Source organism: Physeter macrocephalus, unplaced genomic scaffold, assembly GCF_002837175.3.
Source record: "Physeter macrocephalus isolate SW-GA unplaced genomic scaffold, ASM283717v5 random_973, whole genome shotgun sequence".
Classification (NCBI taxonomy): Eukaryota; Metazoa; Chordata; class Mammalia; order Artiodactyla; family Physeteridae; genus Physeter; species Physeter macrocephalus.
Window position 1 is genome coordinate 2,437 of NW_021146424.1, and position 20,929 is coordinate 23,365.

The 20,929-nt window shown below is 42.3% G+C and overlaps 1 protein-coding gene across 5 annotated transcripts; it reads right to left on the reverse strand.

Moving 5' to 3' along the window:
• Positions 1 to 3,408: 3,408 nt before the first annotated feature.
• On the reverse strand, positions 3,409 to 11,072 carry HFE (homeostatic iron regulator). 5 transcript variants are annotated; one of them, XM_007128612.4, is made up of 6 exons: positions 10,822 to 11,036; positions 7,100 to 7,363; positions 6,617 to 6,916; positions 5,478 to 5,753; positions 5,238 to 5,351; positions 3,409 to 4,275 (listed from the first exon to the last, which is right to left on the reverse strand). In XM_007128612.4, the coding sequence occupies exons 1-6, from the start codon at positions 10,895 to 10,897 to the stop codon at positions 4,235 to 4,237; spliced, it is 1,071 nt and encodes a 356-aa protein (XP_007128674.1). In that variant the 5' UTR covers positions 10,898 to 11,036; the 3' UTR covers positions 3,409 to 4,234. The 5 variants fall into 5 exon arrangements, with proteins under 5 accessions (XP_007128674.1, XP_028342441.1, XP_007128675.1 ...); XM_028486640.2 differs by lacking the exon at positions 10,822 to 11,036 and adding an exon at positions 10,041 to 10,099; XM_007128613.4 differs by lacking the exon at positions 10,822 to 11,036 and adding an exon at positions 8,742 to 8,796.
• Positions 11,073 to 20,929: the final 9,857 nt, after the last annotated feature.

Sequence of the window (20,929 nt, forward strand, 5' to 3'; positions counted from 1 at the left end):
CATAGGGTAAGGTTAACTGACAAGACTTTCACTGAAGTTTATACAAATATTGGTATTATCCTCACCTCCCCCTCCATACACAGATGCACTGAAGGCTCCAAAATTCTATTTTAGAATCTTTGGGTCAAAAGCCAGAATTTTTTTTTAATTTAATTACTTTATTTACAATACTTTCTATGCAAATCTGGTGAAAAATGATTCACAGGTGCTTCAATGCTACCCATCCCATAATACCTCCCTGAATGATAAATAGAATAAATAAAAATGTGAATTTGATAGTTAGAATTTTGTGTGTGAACAGAAAAAAAATTCCCAAATGTTTCAAATATTTATGAAAAAATTATAGAGTATATTCTGAAATGTTAAAACAGGTTCTCTCCTCACTCAGGAAATAATCAGAGGTGCTGCCACTAGGTAGCAGAATGGATACTCAAAGGAGTATCCTAAAAAGATGGAACAATGCCAACCACACGTTTTCTTGATTCAGAGAGAGGGATTGTGTAGTGGCTATGAAGATGAGCCAGGCCAGCTGGGAAAATACAATCATTTTCCAGCTGTGTAATCTTCAGCAAGTTAACCAACCTCTCTGTGCCTTGGTTTCCATACAGCAAAATGAGGGTCGCAGAATAACAAGAGTTTCTACCTCACAGGATTCTTCCGAAGAATTAAATTAATATTTAGAACAGCGCCTGGCATCTAGTAAGTACTCGATAATTATTAGCTGAAAAAAAAATTAGGTTTAGAAAATATTTAAGCCTAAGTAGACTTTTCTGAGAATGAAAATTCATTCAGCCAAGAAATAGAAGCTACAGAAGCATCTGCTTAAAACACATCATATGTATCTCTCATACACATGAGTAAACACCTTAGAGAATTACTCAGAATCAGCATATGTGGCATACCAGCATGCATGCCGGGCCAAGTAATAAGTGCACGCAGGATGTCAAGGCAACCCAGGCTTTTTAATCAAATTGTCACATGAAATGATTTAATATTGTATTAATATTCTACATGTTAATCACTGATTCAAAAAGGGAGAAGAAAAAATGATGACCCAAAGTCCACAGAAAGAAATCAAAATTAAAAATATCACTCCACGCATGTGAAAATCTCCCATGGTTAAAGTCATGCATTTTAAAATTCTAGTTATTATTAGAGTGTGTAGCTTATAAGAACCTTGCAGCATTTTAGAGGTCTTTTGTTTTAAAGTGTGTGTGTGTACCTGAAGAATGTATCAAGTACACGGTACTCTAAGACTATATTATTATAGCTTAAGCCGAAGTTTTGCCTGTACCCCCCAGCAGCTTTAACCAACTGCTGGCAGGTTGCCTCAAAGATCAGCAGGTTTGTTCGTTTTCCTTCTGTTCTGTTCCCAGTTCAGGTAGTTCAGCAGTGCCCTGTGATTCCAGCGATTCAAATAGCTGGTGAATAGTTTCATCTTTGCTCTCTCAAATTTTCAGGGGCTTTTCTCCAAAAGTGATCTCCAGCGCCCCACCCCTTGTTTATTCTTTTCCCCTGAGGAACCCCCTCCCCCCACCCCGTAGTCGAAAAACCACTGTGACATTTTTGGCCACCAGATGGCGCGCTTCTCCTTACTACCACCCTGGTAAGTGATTTTGCCAGAGGCAAAATAAGATACAGATTTTTAAATGTACAGATTTTTAAATCTGACTTTTCAAATGTAGTTGACCTTAAGAATTGATGAACAAGGCCAGAAAAATTAAGCTAAGAAACACTGAAAGAAAATGGATATTTATAACTACGGTTATTAAAAAAAAATTAGTAGGTCACAGTTGCTGACTGTTAATAACTGTGTATTACTGTGAAGAGTAGAATGTTTCTTGAAATTTTGGCCTGTGTGAAACAAAACCAATATAAGACAAATGTTGCCTAATTAATTGTAACATATCCTTAATGAGGTAGGAAGCTCAGTATGAGCCAGGAAGCTTTTTGGCAGTCTGCTTTGAGTATAGGATGATGTTTAAGGAGAAAGAATTTGTCAGTGTGCTTCCACCAGGGTTTGGAGGTAAAATGACCAATGTGTTACAGCTTAGATGGTAATGTGTCTAGTGTGAAGAAAAACAATTAATTCAGTTACCATGGTTTAATGAAAATATTCCATGAAACAAAACATTTAAAAATTAGAAGCAGTATAAATGTCCCCAAAATAACATAATGATTAAGTCGATTAAGTATATACATAAGATGGACGAATACATCAGGAAAACCATGCAGTACACAACACAATGAATTATGCATTTATTAAAATATATGTATCTACTAATTTTATATATTTTAATATAGCAATAATAGTGAGAGGAAATACACAAATTTTTAACAGACTTTATTACTGGCTAATGGAATAATAGTTTTAATTTAATTCATTTTCAACTTTTCTGTAGTAAGCACAAATCCTATATACTTTTATCCACTTAACTTTGGGAACTGCAAAAAAAGAAAAGTTTAAAAAAATAGTTGAGATCTCTTTGCCCAAGTTCAATATCTACCAAACAAACTTTTGAGCTGTATTTGGTCTGAGGCAGCTGCCCTCGGAGACAGAAAGCCTTGTTCACAGTTATGCCACCAAATACACGTGGCAGCACAAAGTAAACACAAGTTTTCTGCGTGCATATATTACTACTCTTTTGAATATGGTCAGACAAATTATTTTCCCAGAATCGACTAATTCCTGAGTGACCTGGTTAGATTAATTTTTTTGAATGTGCACAGCTGGGGATGAGAACCAGACTCTCAAGGACCCCAGGAAGATGCTGGGGTCAGCATCTTGGTGCTGACCAAGGCCACTTGGTGGCTTCTAGTTTTCCATCTTTAATATGAGGGAAGTTGCTCCAGATTTTGGAGGGAAATGCCTCCACCCTGGTGGTCCTGATTGGAGCAGGACACTGTGAGGTCCAACACAGTAACTAACTGACACCCCCAACCACAGTCCCGTGAGTGATGCCAGATAGAGCTGGCCAGTGGTGGCAACAGGGGTCACCTTCCAGGGTTCTTCCCTCAGGGACTTTGAAAGGAAACATGGCTGACATTGTTTTCTGCTGTTTTTTCCCTTCATTTGGGTTGAACTCACTGAGAATATAGACAATGAGACAAGAGAAGAGCTATCTCCACAGCCATCTCCTTCCTTCCCCATTTACTCCAGGCATCTAACCATCTGAATGCAGCACCAAAGAGCTGGATCACAGAGCCAGATTGACTGAGTTTGAGACCTGTCTCTGTCCCTGGCAAGCTGTGAGATACTCTATTTTATATTTCACTTTCTTCATCTTAAAAAAAAAGAAGAGGATAATAGTACTTACATCAAAGAACTGTTGAGATAATGTATGTAAGTTGGCACTCAGAACTAAGTCTGGCACCAAGGAAGAGCTTTATAAATAAGTGTCAGCCACCTTATCATTATCATCATCATCTTAATTATCATTTTCTTTGTCAGAACAAGGAGAAGCTGTGAGCAGAGATCAAATCCTGTGCTACTTCAAGTCTGGCATTGTAAGTGCGGCTATCATTAACCTAAGGAAACCTACATGGCACCTTTGTGCAAATTAGAAAAAGACATTCCCTCCTCAAGACACTTCCCACCCATTTTCGGGAAGACTATCATAACACGCACAAACATCCATGATGCCTCTTCTGGAAAGGGTCCCTCCTCGGGTTGTGCAGTGCACAACCTTCACGCTGTACAACGGTCCAGGTCTCCCTCTGATGGAAGAGACCACGGGGCTTGGAAACAGGTGAGTTCTTGTATAACAGAGAGAGGGTTAAAAGGAAATTTGAGTGGGTCCAGGAATTGCCTGGATGTGTGTGTCAAATTCTGGTAGGGGTACTAGAGTGTATGTCCCGAGGAGAAGGTTCAAAGCTATTCTCAGATGTTTAAAGGAATCACAAGTCCCCCCAAATTTAAGGAGCCTCATTCCACCGTTAGGAGATGAGATGACGTAGATGTATGGAGTCTGAGGTGATGCAGGAAATGGAGGCAGGCTCTAGATGCAGCTTGGGATTCAGGAGAGCCAGTTCTCGGGGAGAGGTCACAACTGGGGCCCTTTAACAAGCAGGGACTCAGAAACCTAGATGGGGAACTTTTTGACAGTGAACGGGGAAGGCTAAGAGCAGAGAGTTCCTGAGACAGTTCCTATTTCTTAGGTCCAGCTGTCCGGGAACATGAAGAACGCCTCAAGTGCACCCTCTCTTTCCCCACAAGGAGTCTGCAGGCTGCACTTCATTCACATTCGGCTAAGACATAGTCCCCTGTGGCTCCTCCTGTAAAGACAAGATCCAGGAAAGAGGCATCACAGACCTACGATCCTCTGCCTCCTCCCCTCCCCGGCCACGCATGTCAACTCTTACCACCCCCTTCCCAAGGAACTCCTGGATTTCAGGCACCATTATCTCTCATCTGGAATTGCTGAATAGCTTCCTAACTGGTCTTCCTGTCTCCCATCTCACCTCCTAACAACTCACTCTCCAAACTGAGGAGACTGGGTTCCTCCTTGCTTATTTAAGTCCCTGCATTGATCGCCGCCCCTCCAGTGCTCATAACATAACATCCCAAAGGCCCCCAGGGCTCTACAGGAGTTGGCTTCTGTCTGCCCCCTCTTTCCCCTGCACCACCAATGTTCAGGGAGTAGAAATGCAGACTGAAAAGTACCTAAAGTCAAGGGTCAAATTGATAATAATTTCTCACCTCCCAGCATGCCTCACACTCTCCCACTCGCACGGTTGCTTCATCTGCATTGACTTCCCCTCATCCTCAACTTCACCTAAAGAAATCCTACTTCTTCAAGATCCAGAAGCCTTTCTTGATCCCCAGACGAACGTGGTCATCCCTTCCCTTGACACCCCAGAGCATTTGCTTCATATATGCCTTAGGATCTTTGGGGGTCTTTAACTGCATTTACCTGTCATGGATTTCATTCCTTACCAGACCTGGGTTCTGAGATAGCAAAGGTGACTTAACCTCAAAGCACCTGCACTACCTAAAACAGCACCTTGCAAAATAATAGGCGTTCAAAAATGTCTGTTGAATTAGGAGCTTTCATTCTGAGGGAAATCATTAATTCCTGCTCCCAGGGAGATGCCAGGGCTCCCAGAGAAAGACAGATGAGAAGGCTTCTCGTGGATGCCAACTCCCCTTTGCCCTCCCCCTGCCCCACTTCCTGCAGGAGGGTTAGTGTGTCCTGGGGGCAGAGATGCTAAGAGGCTTCCTCCTTCTTCCTACTCACTGGAAGCCTGCCTTCTCCTCAAGATTCTGAACAAAATTCCAATAAGGAAGAGGATGATACAGACAGCAATTCCAGTGATGATTCCAGTGACCAGGGTGCCAGACAGCGAGGGCTCTAAAATAGCAAAAGCAAGTGAAAGCCCATGATCACTGCCCCATCCCAGAGCCAACCCTCCCCTCACTGCCCTGTTGACCACTCCCATCCCACCCACACCAGGTTTTCTCAGCCCCTCATCCATACCCCAGGTGGCAGTGAGGGGCTGATCCAGGCCTGGGTGCTCCACCTGGCAGCTGTATCTCTGCTCTTCCCCAGGGAGCACGGCCAAAGCCACCCAGCCCTGGTAGGTTCCATCCCCGTTGGGCAGCACGTCCTCAGGCTCAATGTCCTTGGCATCCAGTGGCTGCCTGTCCTTCAACCACCTCATGGTGATGTCCTGGGGGTAGAAGTTCAGAGCCTGACACCGTAGAGTGGTCACTGCAGAGGCCACGTGATGAGTCACTTTCACCAAAGGAGGCGCTGAACAGGAAGGAGGGAGGATCTGGAGGGGGGATTCCTACCCACGCCAGGAAGACCAGAACTTTCACTTCACTTTCTCTACGGGTTGGAGGAAGGAGTTTCCCTGTGCAGACAGAGCAAGTTGTAGGAGAGACACACAATTTTGTGCCCTAAACATGTTCCAAGATTGGAATGTTCCAATCATGTTCCAAACATGTTCTGATGTGGTGTCACATGGAGAATAGTCACAGTCTTATCAGCCTGTTCTCCGGTCCCACATGTAAATATGCATACCTGTTGCCCATGTCTTATGTTCTTTGTTAATATATTAAGTTGAATCAGATGAAATTGCCCCTATGAGGCTCAAAAGTGATTGAATATGTACTACTGGTAATTTCACCTGGTTCAACCCAATAAGTATTCTTGTAAGAAGGGGCCTTGTAAGATAGGCAGCCTACGCGACTACTACCATGTTTTGTGAACGTAACCTTTACCCTCCAAGATTCTGCTACTCTGACGGGTTGCCTCCTTGGTATTCATTTCTTGCCTTGGTATTCATGTGATAATTGGCATCTCTGAATTCCTAAAAGTTATAAATATACATAGCGTTCTTGGTTAAATCAAGAGAAAAATCACAGTTACTTCTTCTTTAGCTACATGCATGGAAAAATAATGAAAATCATGACTCATGGCTGGATGATACATCTCAATTGTAGGGTGGAGACCTCAGAGCTGGAGACCTCAGGGTGGAAAACTCAGACCTCATTACTTTCCCAGAGAGTTACACAACCTCGACCATCTCTGAAAACCCAGCCGGGGATCCCATATGCCCTGCATCCCCCTCCCCTCCGTCGCAAGAGGGGCAGAGCGTGCTCCCGCCGTACCTTGCTGGTCCAGGGCCCCTCTCCCCAGCTCCAGCAAGCGCTGCAGCTGCCCAGGGCAGTCCCGCTCGAGGTAGGCCCTGTTCTGCTTGGCCCGAATCTTGTTCACTTCCCACTCCAGCTTGGTGGTCCGAGCCCTGGGCTCTGCTGCTCTCCAATCCAGCGTCTCAGGGCGGAATTCAAGATGGTCCTGCCCATCGTACCCATACTTCCAGAACCCTCTGGTGCTGTTGTCCTCTTGCACTTCACAGCCCAGGATCACCTGCAGGGTGTGGGACTCTGGCGGCACTCCCAGCTTCGTTACTGAAACCAAAGGAGCAGGCCCCTGTTTTCGCCATTACAGGGATCTAGTGACCTCAGGAATCAAACTCCTGCCCTCTTCCCTGCCCCCGGATCTCAAGTAGCCAGTTCTCTCCCTCAAGTGCATCCCTGAGGCAGGGACACACTCCGCCCACCTCGGGAAGGCGAGGCGTGCTCTCCACTTACCCTTGCTCTGGTTGTGGTTGTCCATGATGGTCCAGAAGTCCACGATGAACATGTGATCCCAGCCTTTCAGGCTCTGGCTCAGCTGCAGCCACAGCTGGCTGGTGGCCCTGCCCCAGAGCCACGGGGCACGAGGCTCTGCACGGCGACTCTCGTGATCGTAGGACACGAACAGCTGGTCGTCCACGTAGCCCAAGGCCTCAAACAGGGGCAGCCCAAGGTCTGGCTCGGAGGCACCCATGAAGAGGAAGCGCAGGGAGTGTGACCCTGGGGAGAGGGCGACAGGCCTTCTCTGTGGGCTGCCTGGGGAACTGGGAGGCAGACCTTCTGAATCAGCTGGTACCAGCTGTGTCTGGTCCCACCCTGTGAAAGTGACATGCAGTGCCTGCCTTCCCTCCGCATGCCCCTCCCGTCTGCTCTCCCCTTTTGCCCCTCTGCCACGTGTGCCTGCCACCCCACTGCAGGCCCCAGCCTCTGCCCCAGTAGTCACGATTACAGCAGCCTCCCTTGGATCCAACAGACTCTAGAAAATCCCAAGGTGTGTCTAGCTAGGGCAGTTGAGCTCGAGAGTTAGTGCTCAGAGCCAATTAGATCCAAGTCCAGAGGAATTATTGTTGTTTTTTTTCACTACTTCCATCTCTAAATGCTTTACTGTATACAGGCAGACTTCGTTTTATTGCACTTCGCAGCTAATGTGTTTTTTACAAATTGAAGGTTTGTGGCAACCCCGCGTCAAGCAAGTCTATCAGCACCGCTTTTCCGACAGCCTTGGCTCACTTCGTGTCTCTGTGTCACATTTTGGTAATTCTCGCAAGATTTCCAGCTTTTTCATTATTATTATATTTGTTATGGTGATCTGTGATCAGTGATCGTTGATGTTACTATTATAAAAAGATTTTGCCTCTCTGAAGGCTCACATGATGGTTAACGTTTCTCAGCAAGAAAGTACTTTTAAATTAAGGTATGTATGTTGTTTTTTTAAGACAATGCCATTGCACACTTAATAGAATACAGTGTAGTAAACATAATTTGCATATGTACCGGGAAACCAAAAACTTCATGTGAGTAGATTTATTGTGACATTCCCTTTATTGTGGTGGTCTGAAACCGAACCCACAATATCTCTGAGGTCTGCCTGTAAATGTTTGCTGTCAAATGCTGGAAGATGTGCTGATAAACAGCTCAGGGCAGCTTTTCACCAACAACACAGTTCCAAATCAAATGCAAATATAGAAAAACCCCAGTAAGCCCAAGAAGACAGACTTCTGTGCAGGTGAGAGCTTCCTTACACCTCCCCTCAATTCCAGAATGAGGGAGTTCAGGGATGTATCCGCAATGCCTAGAACAGCGTCTGGCATGTAGTACGTGCTTAATACATACTGGTTGGGTGACTAAATGCTCACTTCTAGATTTTTGTCTCTGGCCATGAACCCTAGACTCTTACACTCCAACTGCCTACATGATACCACCAGTTGGATGACTCACTGGAATCTCAAACTTGAACAAGTCCAAAACCAGCCTCTTGATTTCCCCCAAAATGCTCTTTCTTCTGCCTTCACCATCTCAGAAATGGCATCACCTAGCCCCCTGTTGCTCAGGCCGATAAAATAAAAATAAAAATAAAATAAAATAATAACAGAGGCACCTTCGACTTTGTCTGTCATGTGATCCTTCATAGATCCCTCAGCAACTTCCTTCAGAATAGATCCAGAATACAACCGTTTCTCACCACCACTTCTGCTGCCGCCGGCCCAGTCCATCAACTCCTGCCTGTCTGCTTGCCCTGTTTTTCTCGTTGCCCCCTTCACTATGCTTTCCACAGAGCAGCTGGAGCAATCTTTTCAACAGCTGTGCTTGATCACATCACTCCTGGGCTGGAATCCATACTGTAGCCTGTGAGGCCCCAGGAGACTCGCCCGCGGCTCCTCTGCTGAGCCCATTGCCTATTCTAGGCCTCCGGCTCCCGCGCTCCTGCTGCACCGGCACCCTTGCTCTTTCTTTAACCAGGACATTTCGTCTCTTAAGGGACATTTGGCAATGTCTGGGCACATTTTCTGTTGTCACAACTGGGGAGTGTACTAACATCCAGTGAGTAAAGGACGGGGATGCTGCTAAACATCCTACAATGCACACGACAGTCCCCACAACAAAAAAAATGTCAGTAGTGCTGAGGTTGCAAATCCTTGCCAGGTCTCCCCAGCCTGTCCGGGAAGCGCTGCTCCCAGGCAGCATCACCTCTATTTCCTTCAGGTCTCTGTTCAAACCCGGCCAGGAAGAGTGGCCTGCCCTCATCGCTGTGCTTCACACGCCTTCAGGGCACCCATTACCTGATGCTCTCTGTCCTTTTGTGTATTGTCAGCGCCATCTACTTGAATGCAAAGCACCAGAGGACTAGGCTCCCTGCTCTCTCCTGCGTCTAGAACAGCGTAACACATGGGTGGTGTTCCTTCAATACTTGTGAACAGTGAAGACTTGTGTCCAACAAATTTTATGATTCAACCTCTAATGCAGTGTGACTTTTAAGAATCGCAGCTATGAAGCGGAGACACGGGCTCTGCCTCAAAAGCCCTGAGTAACATTGAACAAAGTCACCACCTGTGAGCAAGTCTTATCTCATTCTCATCATCTATAAAGTGTGGATACACATACTACCTACCCTCCAAGTGTAGTTCTGAGGCTACATGACACAGTATAAAGCGTCCAGAGCTGTGCCAGACAACAGTAAGGGCAAACACTGTCAGCTAAGATTAGAACCAGTGGTACTTCATTTACTGTCAGAAAACCAGATAGCGTGAATTCTTTGTAACCTGGGGAAAGGATTTAACCTGAGGTCGTTAACCATTAGTAAAATCAACATAGGAATAGCTCCTACCTCCCAAATGCATAGTAGAGTCAAACAAGATCACAGATCTGAAGGCGATTTAAAACTGAGGTCAGTACTTACATGTTAATAACCATCCCTTTGGCATCCTTTAGTAAAGCCCCGTTAATTATACAATACTATTAACACTGCAAATCAACAACCCCGGGCTGAAAAGGAGAACTGTGACATTCAGTTCAAAAGTTCAAAAACAGCAGATATGTTATTTTTCCAGGCAAAAGAACAATCACCAAGAGTCAGTCAGTCCCTAGGCCGACCTCTGTCAAGAACCTCCCACCCACAGCGCCAGTGGTTCTGAAATGGAAACCCGGCTGGGTCCGCCGTGCGTTCGCTCGTCCCAAAGTCTCCCAACCCTTAGAGCGCCCGGGGAAGGAAACACCGAGGGGGAGCTCCGGCCGAGGTCGCCCTTGGTGAAAAGAACTTCCTGTTTGGGGATGATCGGGGGTAAAACGACACAACCACCAGTAGAAACAAGAATACCGAGATCCGAGTCCAAAGACCCCTAATCCGAGTGTGACCTCGATGAGAAAAGGTTTATATCTAGAAACGTCACGGTCGGAGGAGGGAGTGGGTGGTTCCGAGTGTAACTCCATAGCAGCAGGGACAGCGAGCTGGCCGGGGGTGGGGGTGGAGGTCTTGGGGCGAGAGGCCCCGTAACCCCATCTACACTCCAGTGACCCACGTCCCCTCCGGGGAAAGTTGGGGCAGGGGGCCGCGCACAGGGCTGAGCAGTCGTTCCGAGCTTAGCGAACTCCCAATCGCTAAGAAAAGCTAGTTTCGATTTTTCCTCCCCGCCCGCCCCCCCCCCCCGCTCCCCTCTCTGGCCCGCAGCCCCCGGACTTACGCGGCGGTCGTCCCTGCGTGGCCACCGTCCGCAGGAGTATCAGGAGGAGAAGCGCCGGCCGGGCTCGCGGGCCCATTTCGCCGGCTCGGACCGTCCGTCCTGGCGCTTTTCAGCCGCTTGGGTAGGGCGGGGAAACGGGGATGGCCCAAGAAGTCACCCTGGAGCCATTGCCGAGGCTCCCGGGATCCCAGATGAAACTTCCTGGCCAGTGGGATCCTTTTCCGGGGCCACTGGCGAAAAGAAATGGGTCTCCTGCACTTGAACTCTCCTGCAATCCAGAGTACCTGCTTGGGAAACACTCGGTGACCCAGCTGTCCTTCTGGTTTTTAAACCCAGAGAGGATGTTGCTGATTGGGGAAAGTATATTTAACGATTTTCTGATCTAAATATTGAATAACTTGAAATTTTAATTATACATTTTCAAAAATTTTAAGTTCAACTTTCCAATCCTGATGTTTTTGCATAAAAATGTTATTTTATTCTTTGATCAGAATTAGTTAAATCATAAGATTAACAGATTAGATCCTATCTATCAAAACATCTTTCACAATTTATATAGTTAAATTATATTTCACAAACTACTGCACATTGGAATCACCCAGAGAATCGTTAAACCTACTGATGCCCTGCTATAGCCCCCAGACACTCTGATTTAATTGCTGTATGGTGCCACCAGAGCAACGGGATTTTAAATACCCCTCTTCCCCCCAACACACACAACAAAGTTTGAGAACTACTGTCTGAGAAATTTCAAAAGGATATTAATATCTGATTTTCCTGAAACCTTTAAGTGCCTAATAAATGTAATAAGTGATACCTTTTAAAGCATGTATGCAAATTTTGGCCATCTCAGAAAAAATCAGAGTTGGAAATTAAGGCCTGTTAACTGTGTGGGGATATGAAATAGGGTGGGGAAAATGTTGAATATTGCTGATGAGCACATGGGGGTTCATTGTACAATTACTTTTTTTTCTTGGTAACAGCTTTATGGAGATATAATTCACACACATACAATTCACCCATTTAAAGTATAAAATTCCACGGCTTTAGTATATTCATAAAGGTGAGCAACCATACCACAATCAATTTTAGAACATTTGTCATCCCCTCCACAATGAAACATTTTAGTACCGTTTAGTCGTCATCTCCAAATTCCACCATCCTCCCTCCCTCTCCGCTTACCCAGTCACTAAGCTGCTGCTAAAAAACATAATTCAGCAAAGTAAATTGTAAAGATTGAGTTGGCTTTATTGAATGATTCATGCAGGCAGCATACCATCTAGCAAGCAGAGGAGAGCTACAAAGAGCAACAAAAAGGGAAAGATTTAATGGTACTATGGCCTTACTCCAGTTTCTCTGAACCTCAGTTTGCTCATCTGTGAAATGGGGATAATAATTTCTGATCACCAAATGATACTCTATGTGAATGACCTCTTACAGCTGTTAACAGATATGGACACCCCTAGAAGGCAGTAATTACAGACTGGCAGATTAGGAATAAACTGTATGTTGTACGTTTTTGTTTAGAGTGCCATCAGAACTAACGAGATACCGTGGTATAAATGTCTCTTTCATTTGGGAAGAGTTTGGGACCATTGCAATGACTATTTTTGTGAATTGTTATCTTTCAGCTCTTCCAAGAGCCTTAGAAATTTTAAAGGAGAAAACGTCCTCGATATTTAATATCTTCTGATGAAAACTGTCGTATATATTTTTTTCATTACCGATGAGAAGAACAACAAAGTCTACTTTTTTTCACTTTAGTATAATCAGAGTTTTTGTAAACTACCCTATTGTATCTCATTTCTGATGAGTATATATGTGTGCTTTAAAGGCACATGAATTATAATCAATCTTCAAGGGAAAGTTATACTGCAAAGCCACTGAAACTCTCCGTCTCAACTTTCTCATTTGTAAAGAGGTGATAATAACGGCTACTTCATAAAATGATTTTTAGAATTAAGTGAAAAAGAAGAAAAATTGATAAATGAAGCCCTCAACAAGTGCCTGGCAAATAAACAAGGCTAAACCATGTTTATTATTAGTACATATTCTAATATCATACTAATATTATCAATGACATTTTTTTATCTGAGGATGTTGCTCCCTACCAGGTGATAGGTCAGTATCCTCTTACAGATTGCCTGTATTGTGGTTATCTCACTATCAAAATAATAATAATTTAAAAAGATAAAACATATGCAGTCTCTTTAGGTCTTTGGGGTTCTTATGCCTAATTTGCTACTCACATTTAAAACACAGTTGAAGTGGCTTCTGCACAAGACTGTTTCTACCCCCATGATTTGGTAAAATTGGCCACATCCTCCTTTAGTCTCTACTCCACACTATACTACCAGATGTAAAACATTTCTGTCCATTCTCTTTCCATGCCTTTTCCCCTTACTCTAAACTGTATGCACTTCGAGGGTAGTTATCTGTGCTTCTCCTCCTTATTAATTGCTTGAGGAGGTGAATGAATCAACCATGGGTTTCTTGTCCATTTGACAATTTATTTCTCTTTATAAAGATTATTGACTCCAAAGGTCCAGGTAGCCAGCTTGGTACTTGACTGCTCTGGGCCTTTACTCCAGTCTCACAGCTTCTCAATACTGTCACTGTCAACTGTAGGTAATAATCATTTCTGTCCATCAAAAGACTATATATGAATGAGTTTTGAAATCTTCTGGGTAATATGTCAACCCAGAGTTAATGATTGATGACTTAGCCCGGCCACAAGGAGCATCAGCTGTCCACCAAGGACAGTGTTAATTTGGAGCGCCATCTAGTGCCTATTGGTGCCAACGACATCCTACATGGTAAATGCCTTTGGGCAGGGAAGGGTTGAGGCCAAAACAAACCCATTTATTAAATTGTTAATTGGACTTTTACACAACCTACACTTCAGTGCAGTCTACTTCTTGGGGCTTTGTTTGGAGCGTGTGTGTTACAATGAAGGTGCTGGGTTGATCTTAGGCACATTGCAAAGTCACAAACCCTTTAAATCTTTTTATCCTTGTTAGCACATAGTGTGTAATAAATTTGCTATTACTATCACCATTGTCATAATTGATATACCTTAACCAAGATAGTACCAGTGTTGTTATCTTTGCACAATAGTGTTTTCTTCTGTCATCTGCCTCCTCACTGTGGTCATTTTTACTTTAAGAAAGGAAAGAAAAGTAATTTAGTATTTAAAAGTTGCCTTTGTTAAGACTATGGCTAACCTCCACGCCTGAGGAAAGTCGATTGTTTCCTCCTTTTCATGTCCACTCTGACCTTTTCCACAGCCATTATTCCATATCTTTTTCTAGGTCCCCATCCTCCAAATTCCACTATAAGGGTAGAGCCTGTCTTATTTACTTCCTTATTCCCTAAACCCAGATGGGATTATAGAAGGTTCAGATTAATTTTTTGTGGAATGAAATAATTATCCAGCATGATATTTCTGGACTACTTAGACAACTGTCAGTCCACGCCACTTAATTTGTTCCTCCCTTGCTCTTGCCTGCCTATAGACTTGCTGAAGTCTCAGGGCTTCACAGTGGTGTCAGGATCACCATCTGTCAAACGGGAATAAAAATTTCTGTTCACCAAAAGAGACAGAAAAGTGTTAAGTTATAACTAAAGGTTAAAAATTACATAAGGGCCTGGAGAAACTAACATGCCAGCCGCCAAAATGAGCTTTGGTTGGTTGTGATCGCCATCTAGTGTCCATCAGAACAGACAGCAAGATGTGTTGTAAACACCTTTGATTCTGCCGGAAGGGTATGATATTCATGCAGAATTATTTGCAGGGGTGAAAACGCTTTCTGCCTACAACTCATTAAACAGACTAGTAAGTAATTAATAGTTACGGGAGTATTTTACTTTTATGCACTTTATAATAGAAAAACAAAGGTCTTTGACTTTAGTTCAGTTGATGTGTGTGTGTGTGTGTGTGTGTGTGTGTGTGTGTGTGTGTGTTCAGGGTACATGAATTGTAATCAGTCTGCAGGGCTCTCCTAGGAGAAATCTGAATTCTCAATCTCCATTTCCTTATTGGTGAAGTACTAACGCTTGTAATGGTAGTCATAGGATGGTGGTGAAGACAATGAAAATAGTGCATATAATGCCTGGTGCATAGAAAGTGTTCAATTAACTGTTATCTTTATTAGTATTATTGACACCCTTAAACTAACAATTACAGAATCGTGTTGTGTTTATAAGAATGTATGTAGGACTTCCCTGGTGGCGCAGTGGTTGAGAGTCTGCCTGCCAATGCAGGGCACTCGGGTTCGTGCCCCGGTCCGAGAGGATCCCACATGCCGCGGAGCGGCTGGGCCCGTGAGCCATGGCCGCTGAGCCTGCGCGTCCGGAGCCTGTGCTCCGCAACGGGAGAGGCCACAACAGTGAGAGGCCCGCGTACCACACACACAAAAAAAAGGTATGTATAACTTTTAAAATAATTTTAAAAATTTGTACTTACAACATGGCAGATACTATTCTTAGAACTATATAAACATTAACTCATTAATTCTCGTAGCAACCTATAAAACAAGTACAACTATTGCCACTTTAGAGATGAGAAAACTGAGGCATAGAGAAGGTAATAAAATTATCTAATGCAAAGTTGAGTTTGAACTCAGGCATTCCAGCTTCTGAGCCAGTCCTTTTGATAAATATACTATGCCACATCTGTATTTTTCCTGGACTATTTTATAAAATTAAGAGGAAAATATAAGTGCTACTATCATTAACCATGAAAAGTATAAGAAATCTATGCATTAACTGAAGCATAGCTACAAATTCTTAGGTAAGCTAACGTTGTAAGAATTTGGTCCCAACCAGAAATTGTGTTTAACTTAAGAAGGTTTAGGTGAGTTCAGTAGTAAAAAATACAGGGTGATGGGATACCTTGGTCCCTCTTCTATATTGACAACACACGGTTCTCCCTGACAGCTATGCCTGTCTGCTGTTGGAAGTATGCACACACTTAGGATGCAGAATGCAGGGAATGTCATCATAATCTTTTCCTTTTGAGTTTTGGTCAAGGAGTGAGCTCCAAGAACAGCAATGCAGGGGGTAGATTCTGAGTGACAGTGTTGGTCCTTGATTATGTTCTCTCCTCTCACTCCCCAGTACACATACACACACACACACATCTCCCTTGTCTAATGGGCAAGCTTCTTCTCTTCTTCTTAGGATCTCTTCTTGAGGTCTTCCTTGGGTTAGTTCCTAGGTCTGGTGATCTTTCAGAAGCTGCCAGGGGAAGCATACATAATTGGAAAGAGTGAACCAGCTTGTTGGACTTGGTCTACTCTTACCCACTCCTCCAAATGAAAGAGAGTATCAACTATCTCAGGGTCACCCCAAGACAGGAGGCTCCCATGGTACAAGGATGTAATGGAAATAAACCTCAAATAAGGGGCTACTGTGTGCTCCGTCCAATCCCAGGAACTGTACGCACATTATCTAATTCAATCTTCACTATATTCCTGGGGCGAGGGAGCAGTGGGGAGTGTTACAGAGGAGGAAATGAGTGTGCTGGCTCCAAAGCTGGTGTCTTGCCTTCCGCTCTTTTGCACTAACAACTCAGCTGTGTTCCCAACCTTCAGGAAGCCTTACAAGTCTCAGACTAGCCTGGGGCTGTCAGGATTTTGAATGGGCCAGGGAATGAGGAACTTTCCTGAGTTGACCTTTTATCATTTACATTTATAATACATAATATTATATATATAGTATTACATATTATAGATTTCATATTCAAGTCTATATATAGTATATATAAAATATACATACTATGTAGAGGTTTATATGTAAAATATATAGTAGTATGTATTTAATATTATATATTTATACTACTATATATTTTACATATAAATCTCTATATAGTATATATAGTATTATGTGCTATACATTTTATGTACAAATCTATAGTATATAATGTAAATGAATATATTATATGCTGTTTGTTATATATAATTATGAATAGATATAATTAATTTTATAGGTAGTAAACATCATATACATGTGATTATTAAATTTAATACTCAGCTTTAATTTCTAAAGTAGTAAATATCTACATATATATGTAACTTACATTAACAAAACTTACCGGGGGGCTACTAATTTTTAGAAATGTGAAGGGGTCCTGAAATCTAAATTTTGAGAACCACTGTTCTAGCCTGTTCTCTGATGTCTTAATTTCCCAGTTGGATTGGTAAGTACTTGAAGGCAAATGTTTAAGCAGCACATGAACATTTTTTGTTTTTATGCTTTTGTTCTCTCTGTGGTTTGTGTCTTTCTTACCAGATTTATCACACTGTATGATAATCATACTTGTCTGTGTCGGTCTCAAAATGTATAATTCCTTAAGAGGAGACACTTTGCTTGGCTTATCTTTGTTTTTGTTACCTCCTGGTGTCCTTTGCTTAACAAGTGCTCAGTAAGCATATGTGAAAAGCTTATGCATGGCATAGTGATGAGCTAGGAAATAAAAAGCAATAACATGTCCTAACAAATCTACCAAAATTTGTATGCCCCTGTTTCCTCAAAAATAGTCATCGTGTAAAGCCATGTATTTATTCTGATTAAGGCTATTGCCTAATATATGTTTTCATCTTGTGCTTTATAATTGCCTTCATTAGCAGCCTAAACTGAGAAAGTGTAAAAATGTATATCTTCTCGCTATTGACAAATCCTTTTCTTTTGAGGGTAGGTTTCACCATTTAAAGTCATTTGAAAACATGCTTGAAAAATAAGGTGGCTATTAATGCCCTAGTTTCTTGTGTCACTTATGTGATTCTAATAGTAGTTCCAAATGTTTTGCAATGTATTGTTCCTCTTGTAATACTCTCTATGTATTAACTGAGCTCCCACTATGTGCTTTACTACTATATTCTCTGTTGGTTTCTGCAGTGTATTTTGAGAGTGTGTCAGGGAATAAGATACAGAAACTTTAGTCTCAACCAAAAGTTTCCTTGGCGAGTCAGGAAAAAACAGGTTTTAATAACTTCCAGTTGGGGCCTATAATGGACAGAAGACTCGTCTGGCATGGTAGAAGGAGGAAGTGAAAGAAAAATCAGTTATCAGCCCCTGATCCATACACCTGTCCCAACAACTCCTCTCACTCTCCTTTGAGTGTGTCTTGCTGTCTCTCTCTCACTCTCCAGCTCCATTTGGGTTTGACATTCTGCTCTGCATTTTTAACTTTGTCCACCAGCTCTCCCGACCCGAAGAACATGAAACAAAATTAGCCAACCCATAATATTTAGGATGTGTGTAAATACAAGAATACACAATTTATTGCATGGCAACATTTAACTTTGTCCTCAGTTTATTGCTGGCTATTTTGAGACCATCAATTTTGAGTGGGCAGACCACATCCTTAATCTGAATTTTCCCTGGGGCTAATTTTAGTAGGTCTTTTGTTGCTCACAGGTTTGTTCAATCTTATTTCAAAGACTGAGACTTCATAGGACATCTACAAGATCTAAGGTGGCTTTCTAGCTCATGGTCAAAAAATCTTGTATCTTCCAATTTTTTAGAATGGTTTCTAAAGATTCTGATTCAGAGCTTGTAGGACAAACTGAATAACCAAGTGTCAAAGTATAATTTTCAAAACCTGACTCTCATACAAGTACTGTATATAGTGAGTTTGTGCATGGGTCAGAGAATGATTTCAGTATTAATGACGGAGCAAGCAGAATGACAAAGTTAGTTCAAAGCAAGATACAGGAGAATGAAATATGTATTCAGTCAGGGCAAGAAAGAATGCTGGAAGGCTGAAAAATCAGATACAAAATTGTTTAATGTCCTATTAGGCAATACAATCATAACTTGTAGGGTTATCTTTTCTACTAGAAAGAATTCACTTGCATCTCTACTGAACAAAACCTTTATTAATGTATCAATCTTCTACAAGTAAATGTATAATTTTGCATACTCTGAGCCCAATCGAAAAGGAAATATTAAGTCATGCTGGACAGTCGTGCTGTCCAGTATGACAGCTATTAGTCACATGTGATCACTGAGCACTTGTAATGTGGCTAGTCTGAAATTTTACAAATGTAAAATACACACCAGACTTTGAAGACTTACCATATAAAAAAAGAATAGAAACTGTCTTATTTTTTAAAATATCGATTACATGTTGAAGTGATAGTAGTTTGGATATACTGAGTTAAGTAAAATATACTATTAAAATTAGATTCACCTATTTCTTCTTATTTTTTCATTGTGACTACTAGAAAGCTTAAAATTACGTGTATGACTCACATTCTATTTTACTGTATAGCATGGCCTTAGAGCATTAGATGAACCACAAGTGGATTTGTGGAGAATTCTCTACTACAGCTTGAAAAGACATGAAGAAATATCTTTGCTTTGTTTTTGACTTTTCTCAACACAAGTTACAGGGATCTAGAGAAGGACTACTTGTTTTTCTGCCTTCTGGCCTCTACTATGTGGCCAGGAGGTTGAGAGCAAGAATTTGAATGGCTGGTGTCTGCTTCTGGACTTCAGATTTGCATATAGAGAGATGTGATTTGATTGATTTAAACTGAGTGGTCATATCAGAAAACTGAATTACAGTAATCAAATTTACATGCTGCTGATTTGCAAAAAGGGACACCAATTTATAGTGAAAGGAGGTTCAGTGACCTGGTAATCACGACTCCACACAGCTCTTTTCCTGGGGGTTATGCATACTTAGCTGAGTTTCAGATGAAGAGGGGGCTCATTGCACATAGAATCAGAACAAAATGGCATGTTCTTATTTTATTTTTTTTACCAAAACATATTAGCATGATGAAGGTGCTTTAGTTGTTCGTACACTTTCAATGATTTCATACAATTCCTATGCCCAAAGTCACACTGATGGATGGCAGGTCTAAAGCGATTTTCTGTGGTTGCTAATTCATCCATCACTAATCTTATTAGGCTGTTAATTCCCAGAGGACATGACCAATAGTAGACATAGTTTCCAAATGTTGAATGAATGTTATTCAGTGAAACCATGGGGTTATCCTTAGTCTAAAAGAAGATACCTCATTTTTCATTCATCACTGAACTTAATTTGTATAACCCCTTTTGACTATCACATCTAAGACTGACATCTTTAGTACACATTTTCATCTAGATGTAGTAGTAGTAAAGGGAGCTTTAGAATAGAATACATATGACCAGCTTTAGAGGGGATAAGAGGTGAGCTTAAAAAAAAAAGTTGCATAATAATTTATTTGTTCTAGTAATTTTCCTCTATTTCTGTTAAAATTTTGCCATTTCATGATTTCTGTTTCAAATCTGTAGTTCATCTTAAGTCAAAAGTGTATCTTGTTGAAGTCAGTTGCTTTATTGCCATCTGTATCTTTGGGTTCCCAGTTAGAGAGTGTCCTGTACCACGACATGTGTTAGATATTGTTACTGGAAGTAACCTAGAATTTTCATGTGCTGAAATTCATCTCTTTATTGCAGCATGCAAAAATAAATAAATAAATGCTTGTTTTCTTTGAAAACAGATCATCTAAACGTCCCTAGCTGCCAAGTCTATTTGGGGGTTATTTGCAGGTTTAGGGGGTCTCCTTTCTTCCTTCATCCCTATTCTTGAGGGCCAGACCCCCTGCCTTGCATAACCCAGAGGAAAACCTGAGAGCTTTTAAAAAACAGCCCAATTTCTCGCCTTTGGAGAAGTGAGAAGAGTGCCCCGCCCCCATCTATGAAAAGAGGGATTTGATAGAGTTTCAGTGTCTTCAAATCAAAGATTTAAGTCTCTAACCCCCCATCATCCAGGACCCCCCCAAGGCTTACGAACCCCCTCCCATCCCGCCCTAACTGCTTTGGACTGGCCCCAGAATCCTGGTCCCAGTCCACAGTTCCTGTGGGTCTGTACGCAGAATTCACAGAGGACCTGTGTTACTTCCCTTGCGAAGAAACAGAATTATGGTGAAAATTTAGGTGGAAACCATTTCATTTTTGGCTCCAAAAGAAGGGAAGCATGTGCCCAACCACCCCTGAGAAAAAGAACTTTCAGGGGCAAAGGAGCGAACAGGTAATTTAGAAGAAAAACAGAAAGTGGTCTCTGACTGCCCAGGACTTCCCTAGGAGTTGGGGGAGTTGGGGACGTCTGGAC